The 10309-nt window shown below is 47.6% G+C and overlaps 2 protein-coding genes across 9 annotated transcripts in view; one reads left to right on the top strand and one right to left on the bottom strand.

Annotated features, from left to right (window-relative positions):
• Positions 1 to 9210, bottom strand: part of NVL (nuclear VCP-like) — a 76611-nt gene extending 67401 nt beyond the window's left edge. For 5 of the 7 annotated variants that reach the window (XR_003096161.1, XM_025215136.1, XM_025215137.1 and 2 more), the window contains exons 1-4: positions 9020 to 9210; positions 5067 to 5140; positions 2842 to 2894; positions 1918 to 2017 (exon numbers count right to left, since the gene is read on the bottom strand). Coding sequence is in view for 4 of the 7 variants with exons in the window: in XM_025215136.1 (XP_025070921.1) it covers positions 1918 to 2017; positions 2842 to 2894; positions 5067 to 5140; positions 9020 to 9076 (284 nt within the window). In the remaining 3 variants the exon portion in view is untranslated. Of the gene's footprint in view, positions 1 to 1917; positions 2018 to 2841; positions 2895 to 5066; positions 5141 to 9019 lie in introns of those variants that run through there. The other 2 variants (XM_025215138.1, XM_025215139.1) reach the window with 2 other exon arrangements.
• A 102-nt stretch (positions 9211 to 9312) lies between these two features.
• CNIH4 (cornichon family AMPA receptor auxiliary protein 4) overlaps positions 9313 to 10309 on the top strand; it is a 10180-nt gene continuing 9183 nt past the window's right edge. Inside the window, exon 1 of one of the 2 annotated variants that reach the window (XM_006033371.3) lies at positions 9313 to 9536. In XM_006033371.3, the coding sequence (XP_006033433.1) occupies positions 9468 to 9536 (69 nt within the window). In that variant the 5' untranslated portion in view covers positions 9313 to 9467. Of the gene's footprint in view, positions 9537 to 9947; positions 10159 to 10309 lie in introns of those variants that run through there. The other variant, XM_025215143.1, reaches the window with a different exon arrangement.

Raw genomic sequence — 10309 nt, 5'->3', positions numbered from 1 at the left:
CAGCAGGAGCACAGAGCTGGCTCCCCCACTTGAGCGGGGGCTCCTAGCTGCAGCATGCACTCCTGGGGAACAAGGGGGACCCGCAACCCCATATCTGTGCAGGGGGTGGGGGCAGGGCGGGTGCGTGCTGCAGGCTTGTGCTCCCCACCCTGTTGCCCTCCCCCAGGGCCTCCGCAGTGCAGTGTGTGACCCGGCATGGCAGGACACAGCGGGGCCGCACAGGAAAGCTGCTTGCCTCTGCAAGTTCCGTGCTGCCCCGGCCACACTTCCCCTGTGTGCACACAGGCAACAGCACAGGTTTGCTCGATGCTGCCCACACCTGCAGGGGAAGAGTGGTTACATGGTGGTTGCAGAGGCAAGCAGCTTTCCTATGTGGCCCCGCAGTTCCCTGCCGTATGCATGGCACATGGCGCCAGTCTGTGGCATGTGCTGCCTGTAGCACCCATGCCACACTCGCTCTGCACATTGGATCTGGCCTGTAGGGCTAATCTACTGGCCCTGGATCCAGCACATAGGCTGGTCTCACATAGGCGCCACATACGGGCCAGTGTGGAGCATTCACTGCATCATCAGTGCTGCCTGTTCCCTCCCCAATCTGCTGCATATCCCACACAGACTGCCTGTGCTACTTGTGGTTGGCCACCCCTACTTTAGGGCCATATAGGTCAGAAACAGCACCTTGAATTTTACCCAGGAAACTGTTGGGAGCCAGTGTAGACTCTGTGTAACAGGTTGTTCTGTCTCTTTAACAGGAAATGGGTAGCCCTGTTGAGAGAGTCCATCTGTGGAGCTTTTGGTTAGCCAGGGACTATCCTGCTAGAAGCATTAAAAAGCTTCCAGAACTGTAAGCAAGAAAGGTGGAAGCAATCTGTGAGCAGAATAATTTGGTACAGGAAAGGGCCAGGATGCTGTGTTGGAGCCAGAGCCAAAGGGTTCCTCTCCTGGTGCCTAAGAGATGGCAGAAGGACTTGATTTTGTTGGCTGAACCTGCTCAGCCTCAGCAAGAGGAGGCTGAGGGGGGACCTGGCAGCTGTCTACAAACTCATCAGGGGAGATCAACAGCAAATAGGTAGAGCCCTTTTCTCCCCAGCACCACCTGAGGTGACAAGGAACAATGGTAAGAAGCTGATGGAGAATAGGTTTAGGTTGGAGATCAGAAGGCAATTTTTTTTTTTTTTTTTTTTTTTTTTTTTTTTTTTTTTTACATCAGAGCGCACGAAAATTTTTTTTTTTTTTTTTTTTTTTTTTTTTTTTTTTTTTTTTTTTTTTTTTTTTTTTTTTTTTTTTGGTAACCCCAGCATTCATCCCTGCCTGTGGCAGGGGGTCAGGCTAGATGATCTGTTCAGGTCCCTCCTGACCCTAGCTACTATGAAACTATGGGCAGGCCACGCCAAACCAGCCTCAGATGCAGTGCACAGGCGCCATGCACAGCAAATGCTAGAGGGGCTCCACACACTGGGCCAGGGCCAGCACATGCTGCATGTGATATGCCGGTTGAATACACGCAGGCAGAACTGCAGGCCAGACGATAGGGTTCTATGGGCCAGATGTGGCCTACGAGCCATGTCTTTAATGGCCTTAGCTCAAAGCTTGGGAGACTTGGGTTTAATTCTCTGCTCTGCGGCAGGCTTCCTATGTGACCCTAAGCAAGTAACAACCTCTTAGTGCCTCAGCTCCCCTACTGCACTGACACTTGATCTGCTAATGTACGTGAAAACTATAACTGCTTTGTCTTTACTGCAAAAAAAGTGCTCTTAAGTTAAATCCTAATAAAGACATGGCCTGCAAGGGTGCAAGAAACATCAATTCCTTTCACCCTGAAGGATTTATAGTGATTCGAAGATGCAAAACACTAGAAGAATGCTACCTATTAGCATCAATATTAAGTACACTTACGATAACTAATCTCTTACTTACTCATTCTCTTCTCGTCTGTGTCTTGCTCTTTTTGCTACATGTTCATCTTCTAAAGCTGATAAATTCTCAGATTCATTCTCACTACAGATTATCTCAAACACTGAAGGAAAAATACAAGAACATAAGAACTTGTAAATCAACCTAACTCTATTGTAGCCACTCTCCCCATGTCTGTTCAAACCTTACTATCTGATCCAGATACCCTAAAACTAAACTCCATGTTTGTTGGCTGAACAGTAAAGGATACAATCTTTTAAATATGTTGCTGAAATATATAGAAAAATGTACTGACATAGCAAATGTGTAATCCTAACCTCAAAAGTATTCAGTGTAATGAAACTTCTGTTGTGTGTGTCATGTGTGATCCTTCTTAATTAATCATTCCAGCAATAACTATATTTTAGTTACAAGCTCTTTAGACAAAGACATTCCTTTAAAGTACTCTTTAAAGTTCCTTTAAAATACATTTTATGCACCTTTCCAGCTTAATATCCATAGAGGTTATTCCTCCATCTCTATTAGGCCCAGAAGAGCGCTTTCTGTCAAAATGTTTTGAGGGTTTTCTTTTAATTAAAAACTTCTGTTTTAGAAAATGGAATTTTTTTGCCAAAGAAAAACCCCTTTCATTTTTATTAATTTTTCCGAGCTTATATTGTAAATCCCCCAAAATGTTTGTTTCATAAAGATTCTCCTTTTTGACAAGAGAATACTTTCAATGACAAATACCTGGCTGGGGTTATCTGACCCCAGCAGTCTTTCCTGCGTAGAGCAGGATGTCAGATTCGATGATCTAATAGGGTCCCTTCCAACTCTAAAAAGTCTATGAAATCTATGAACTTGCTTTTGTCTTATTCTTAACAGCTGCACAGCGAGTTGTTTTTTTACAAATCCTTGGTCCTTCAGAGACAATACTGGCAGACGTACCTTTCTCAACCTGTATTCTAAAGGCATTTCTTTTCCTTCGTCCATACTCTGCACTGCAAAACAATTGCATAGATTAGGCTCCCATTAAGGGCTTCTCCCATATACCATCATTCTTAGCATTGTTTTCAAGTCGCTTTCATGCGAGTGGTCAAGGGAATAAATTATGCAAAACATAAGATGTGAATAGCTCATACTAAAGTTAAGAAAACAAGTGATTGATGCAGCTTAAATAGCAACATAATATGCTCAGTTTTTGGAATGAAAAGTGAAAGCTGAATCAGTGGCCTCTAGCTACTGAGCTCTAGAGGAACATTCAAATACAGAATACCAACAGCCTACTCAGCTGAATGCAGAGAGCAGAGGCAATACAAGAGCCAGTCAAATGGACCTCTTTCCACAATACACAACTGGCTTTGTTTGTTTTAAACTCCACATAGGTATACAAATGATTAGAGACTGGAAAGAAAAGTCCATTAGTCAAGACCAAGGCACAATAAAAGACTAGGATGAGAAATCATGTACAACATGGTACCTCAATCTAGAAAATGATGATGACCTGTCCTTTACTTTCACAAGCACCAAGTTGACCCACTGAATTTTTTTTGTTGGAATGGTACTGAAAAATTCAGTCTCTTTCATCCTAAGCAATAAACATGATCTCCCAACTTCATGGCTAAGGGGTCAGATTTCCTTCTACTAACAGCATGTGACACTGATACTAAGAGTAGACTTTGAGGTCTTTCTTATCTAGCTGGAGCCCTGTGACACACCCCACCTCCCCATCTACATCTTGCCTTGCCTTCACAATTGTGCTGGCAACATCATGCTTATTTCTTGAGGACAGCACTGAGATAGACATAACCCACAGTCCTCTTATATGCTTCTCAAAAAACCCCTCCCAAAATACAAACTACTTTGCCAACATTTCTTGTCTGCAGAGAGAGGAGACGAGTGCAGAAGGACCAGAACACAGTAGCAGGGAATTACTGCTGGCAGACTCTAAGTTCTTAGGTCTGAAGCATCTAGGTAAGTTCCAGACCCAGTGTAGAAAGGAAGGGGCAAGGGGCAGGGTTAACTTCATACCTAGAAGGTCAGCAGAGTTTTCAAGGTCAGGCTAAACTGCCACTGGGTTTGAGCTAAGGACGTTAAACTCATCTGTAAACCCCTATCTGCCCCACTCCAAGCCAGGTCTGGACCATGGAGCTTCCTTCCCCAAAGGAGCTCCATACCCTGGATTTCAGCAGCAAGCCCTGCCCTACTTTTCCCACCCCAAATTCCCAGTCCCTCTAAAAGATCTGTGGGACAGAAGACATGGCTCAGTAGGCCATGTTTGACACCGATGGACAACATTAAAAATCAAGCCTGTCAGGCTAGGCATGCCTGAAACCACAAGTTAAACACTTCCCCACAAAGAACCCTGTAATCATATGCAAAGCTGCTGCTTTGCCTCTTTGAAATCTTCCTTAACTCTATGCTGGGGCTCAAATCAACAAATTTTGAAAATGGTTGGGCGACTGGCGCACAAACTCTTCCCTATTGCACTGACCAATAGTATTCTTACAGTTGTTTTGTGCTCCCTTGTCTGCCTTTATCTACCTGTTCTTTTTCATGCTTTTCAGTGTGGGGACCATTTTTCTGTTATGGGTTTGTAAGGTGCTCAGTCCCACAGTCATGAGTGATGACTGGGACTCATAGGACATTTATTCATGTGCTCCAGGAGGGGGCGGGTGGGGGGAAGGGTGATTTAATTAGAGTGGCCACAAGAAGATCACGTGTATCAGTATCCCCACACTGAAAAAGGGAGGCAGGGGTGCTTTAACTAAAGCTTGTTTGATGAGTTTTAAAGTGCCTCTGCTGTTGTTTCTCAGTGTAGGGATGCTGATACACATGATGCCGGAGCATGGTTATTACTATGCTCCAACGTACTACACTTAAAGCACGTTGGAACAGCCTTGATGCACATGTACCTATTTCTGATTTGTGCAGGTAGTGCTATACATCAGTCAGAGATAACTTAACAGTGCAAATGATGTATCTGTCTATCTGTATTTTTCCCTCCAGTAGTGACATTTAATTAACTTTTAGTTTCATTTTATAATAATGCAAGAGGCCATCCATCCAAGGGAAATACTCCATGTACATTTTTTACAGTGCAAGTTATGAATAAAAATATATTATTTATATACTTTATAAAGAACAAAGTAAGGATTAAACTTTTTGCTTACCTATACGTTTTCTGCAAATCAGCTGCTATCACACCAATGTCCACGTACTGGCCACATTTATTACTAATTAAATACTGAAATGAAGAAGTAAAAAAAAAAACAAAACACACAAAAAAACCAAAAAAAAAAAAAAAACCAAAAAAAAAAAACCAAAAAAAAAAACTTTATAGCCTTTCCACTGAAGCAACTGACTTTTACAAATTATCCCCCCAAAATTAGAGAAAGCAAGCTAAGAAAGGAGAAGCTAAATTAACTTGTTTCACAAGAAATCATCAGATAGTTTGTACTGATAAGAATTAGATGGAACACTACTGACAGCCACCTAGCTGCCTTTACAGGAAAAACAGAGCAAGCTATATTTTTTAGACTGACCGTTACCATTAGCTGATTAAATACCAGTGACCTCAACTCACTGTGTCTTGCAGCCAAGGCAGTGCACTGAGAAGTCAAAATCACTGGTTCTACTAGACTTCCTGTGAAATCTCTAACAAGCAACTCACTACAGACAGGCCTTACATTTGTGCCGCGAGAACACCTTTCCCCTGGAACAGAGCTATCTTGCAGGTACTCACTCAATGGGTTTTACTTAGGGGAAAAAAATAATGACTCATCCACAAAACACATGGGAACTCTTCTGACCAGGAAGTTTTCCTGAGAAGTTTTCCAACTTCAGCTTGAACACCTAGCTGTAAGCTTCTTTCGGGGTCGAGTATCCCCACAGTCCCAGTCTTCTGGTCTCTCTCTCTCCCTCCCCCCTGCCTCCTCTCCAAGGAGGGAGGGAAAGCATTGGCCTCTGACAGCTTGCCCAGTGACAAGCTGTCAGGGAGCCCTGGGGGGACCTTGCTGCAGCTGTCTGAATGGTGCCCACACTGTTCAAGTGATGGTGCTGATTCCCACCCCACTGCCCCCTGCCAGGGTGGATTTGATTTAAATCAAGTCAACTTAAATCATGATTTAAATCTTGGTTTAAATCACTGGTCAGGAAGTCTCGATGTAAATCACTGTTTGCTACAAAAAGTGCATTCTTGTTGTTTGATATCCTTTATTCATTTAACTTCTTGAAACTTTGCACTTTTAGATCTCTCTAAGGTAAGGGCTTGGTAAGGTAAGGTAAGGGCTTGACTCTGTGTGCACAAACTTGCAGAGAGACAAGAGAGCTGATGGGTAGGTAATCAGGTCTGTTATCTCTGATCTCCATATACTGCTGTTAACAAGGGTGTTATCTCTGGAGACAAATCCACAGTTTGAGAACTGAAACTAAGCAACACAGAGGTGTTTAATGGGATCTTCTAGACAGAGCACTGAGTCCCACTGGGTAAAGTGGTTTTCTTTAATCTTTAAGAAACTATATAGGAGCTCTGGGAACCCCATAAGATTGGGCCCCTAATATAGTCCATGGTCTGTTGTGAACTATTTATAAAACGTTTCTAAAAATATTACATGAATATATAGTCTCAAATAATATAGAATTACATAGATTTCATAGACATTAGGGCTGGAAGGGACCTCGGAAGATCATTGAGTCCAGCCCCCTGCCCAAAGGGCAGGAAGTCAGCTGGGGTCATAGGATCCCAGCAAGATAAGCATCCAGTTTCATCTTGAAGGTGTTCAATGAAGGCGCTTGAACCACCTCCGGTGGCAGGCTGTTCCAGACCTTGGGGGCTCGGAAGTTATAATACCTATTCCATGATGATATCTTGAGCTTTAACCCATTTTAAATTAAAGCTATCTTTATAAAAGGTTTTTGTTTTTTTTTCAAAAAAAGCATCTTAACAAAAAAATAAAATAAAAATCTGATTTAAATAAAAAAAAAAAATCTGTTGTTTGGTTTCGTTTTTTTTTTTTAATTGTTGATTTTTATCCTCCCTGCCCAGACCAGGGTGACTGAACTTCAGGGAAGTGCTCCCCCACCCCTTGCACAGACAAGCCTGTGCAAGGAGCAGGGGGCATGAAGGATGGGGAGAACTGCTTTCCTCACCCTTTTTACCCCTATAAGGTGTGGAGCTGTCTTTAGGAGCTGCTGCTTTTCAGCAGTGGCCTGCTGCTTATTGACAGCCTGCCCCTTTCCCTAGCAGGGGAGAGGACAAACTGTCAACCATGGCTCCTCCAGGGGTAGGGGAGAAAACCAGAATCAGCCTTCTAGTGCCCCTAGTTGGAAAGCTCACATTTAGAGCATCTGCACAGCTTTCCACGGAGGAGGCTGGAACACATTTATGTAGCAACCCCAACCTCTTTTTCCAGCACTAAGAATTTTGCAGAAATTGTTTGTGCCAGATATGAACATCTGTCTATAGCCACTGTCTCCCTATACCTACCTTCCTCACCCAAAAAACACAGATGGCAGTGTGATACTTAATCCCAACAGTGCAACAATGCATTTAGCACTGAAAGTGCTAGGGAGAGTTCCACAGAAAGGTGTGTTCAGAAAGTTTAGTGGCATTAAGCTATATCTCCCTGGGATCATACATGACCAACAAAATCCTGGGAACTACTTCTCCAATTCACTAACTCCCTAGGCATCTCAAGTTTCCTTGGATGCATACACAAGTCTTCCAGTACAACTCTCACAGGTTTGTTTTCTTGAGAGAAAACCTGACCTATACCATTTGAACAGAGAATGAAAGAGCCCGCAGTGTGGATGCTGTGCTACCAAGGGTCCCTAAAGCACACAGCCCAGAAGAACTTTGTAGTGTTTGTTTTTGTTTAAGTGAATGTAGGCAGGGATTGTCAGTTGGGGAAGGTAGGGGCAGGGTCTGTGCTGTGCACAGCCCTCCAACCTTCCCCTCTCTGTGCACTGTTTTAGCCCAGCTGCAGCTGGACAGGGACTATGGTGGCACCTTCCCAAGTGCTGCAGTGTGATTCAGGCAGGGAACAAGCCCAGAGTAGAACATGTCCCCCAAGTACTTCAGTGCTGGGTAGCCAAAAACACTGGGTGGGGGATCCTTCAAAAGATATTCTACAGGGAGTCCCTTCAAAAGATATTCTACAGGGAGTCCCTTCACTTGGGTCATTCCCCAGTTCTTTTTCTCCCCGATTGGCCACTTTTACTCTGGGAGAAAAATTACAAACTTCTGTATACTTGTGGTTTCTTCTGAGGGATCAGGGATGCTACCTGGAGAAAGGGAACATTGGTCCAAGCCCCTCAAATCAGTAATTCTCAAGCCGTAATGCCTACACCCATTCAGTTTCTCCTGGGACAGTCGCTGCTCACCCAGAAGACGCAAGTATACAAATGTTCAGGCTTTGTCTCCAAGAGTAAGGACAGCTGCTCCAGGAGAAAGGTGCCCTGGAAGCCACGAGGATTAAATCACTCCCAGGAGCGTTTCTCCTGAGATAGCACCCCAGCCTGTCCAGGCATTTGCTCTCAGGAGAGAACAGGGTCCTTCAGGGAGACAAGCCTGTCAGGGGCTGGACTCTGCAGCTCTAGTGCCTACGAGAACAGGCCCCCTCTCACCCCCACACTCCCCTGCAGGGAGCCCCAGGCTGACTTTGCCCAGTCTGGAGCAACCAATCAGGGCTGCCCTATGCACTGCTGCCACCCAGGGCCAGGCAGACTGAGGAAGCCTGTCTGTACACGGCCCCTCCCCCTGCACCCGCTGTGGGCGGGTCACAGAGCCCCGCTCTTGGGAAGGGCGCCAGCCCCACCCCCCTATAGCTCACGTTCAACCGTTGCCAACGGCCAGCGCGAGGTTTCACTTTCCGTTGCCTTGGAAACGCCAAATCTCTGGTCCGCGATTGGCTGCCAGGCACCGCGTCACCGCCCAGGCCGCGGCCCCTCCCGTGTTGCCCGGGGAAAGGCAGCCGAGCCGAGGCGAACTAAGCCGGGCCGGGTCCCTCCCCCTTGTAACAGCACAGAGCGGTGCAGCCCAACGCCCGCCCGCACCAAGGGCGCCCGAGGGGTCGCCACGCCGCACATGGGCTGGTCCTGTCCTGCCCGGCCCGGCCCACGGTACCTGTCTGATCCGCTGCTTCAGCCTGGGGTCAACAGAGCCTGCCGCGCGGCCCCGCATGGCCCTGCTGTATCCGGGCCAGCCGCAGGGCCCTGGACAGGGGGTAGCTGCCCACCACACCGCCTGCACCAGAGCCGCACGCAAGCAGACGGCGGCTGGGCCCTTTCTGCGCAGGCAACGCTAAAGACACCTAAACCACCCCAGGCCCTTAAAGCCTATTGAAAGCGACCAACTTTATTAACAGCCCTAGCGCAGCAGCTGGGGGCGGGGTTTACCGTAGGGCTTCTCCCCTTTCATCCCGGAGCTGTGTTAGGCAGCGCAGAGCCGCCAGGCAGGCAGAAGGACTACGTTTCCCATCAAGCTGCGGGGCGCGGCGGGGCTTCCGGGGAGGGACAGCGGAAGGGGTGCGGACGGTTGCCGGGAAGGGAGAGAAGGCGGTGCCGGCGGCGGGATGGAGTCCGTCGTCTTCATCTTCTCGCTCATTGATTGCTGCGCCCTCATCTTCCTCTCCGTCTACTTCGTATCCACCCGGAGGCCGGGGGGAGCGGGGAGAACGGCCGTCGGGGGCCGTCGCTGCCGCCCTAGGTCGCGCCGCTCTGAAGTCCAGTTGTGCGCGCGCACTTTGCCCGAGCCTGCGTGCGCAGTGCGAGGGGCCGCGCAGGGAGTGCAACGGCCCCCTCGCCTGCCCGCCCTGCCCTGCCCCGCCCCGCGGCTCCACGGCCGAGTGAGCCTGGGCAACAGTGGGGCTGGTCTTGCCCTGACACGGGGTACCACTGGCAGCTCCTCCCGGTGGCAGTGGGACCGATGCAGCCGCTGCAGTGGCTGCCCCGCTCCCACCCCAGCTCTGGGGAGAGCTCAGTAGTTCAGTGCTGCTGGCAGACCCCAGGTTGTTGGCTGTCAGAGGCCTGGGGAGATCTAGCTGGGCTGGGAGTTTCTATCCCTGAAGCAGGGCGGGTGATTTAAAAAAAACATTTTTTTAAAGAGCAAATATTTCTGGGCTATATAAAGGGGGTAGGAAAGGAGGAGGCTGTAACAAAAAATCAAAAGCAGGAAAGCAGGGCTCAGTGGAGCAGCACCGTCCTGGCAGCCCCAGGTCAAACTTCTAATATCACCCCCCACCCCCTCTTTGTCAGAGATTTAAGGTAATAATAATTTTTAAATGTCCATTTTCAGGCTCCCTTTCTGTCCAGGCCGTGGGTGGCTGCCTGGTTCACCCCTGCTGCTGAGCATGCCCCTTCCCCTTCCCAAACGCCAACATTGCAAGGATTGCTGCCTGCTTGTGCTCACGTGTGG

Source organism: Alligator sinensis, unplaced genomic scaffold (assembly GCF_000455745.1).
Source record: "Alligator sinensis unplaced genomic scaffold, ASM45574v1 scaffold753_1, whole genome shotgun sequence".
Taxonomy (NCBI): domain Eukaryota; kingdom Metazoa; phylum Chordata; order Crocodylia; family Alligatoridae; genus Alligator; species Alligator sinensis.
The sequence above is the reverse complement of the archived record's forward strand: the minus strand, read 5'-3'. Positions and strand labels throughout refer to the sequence as shown.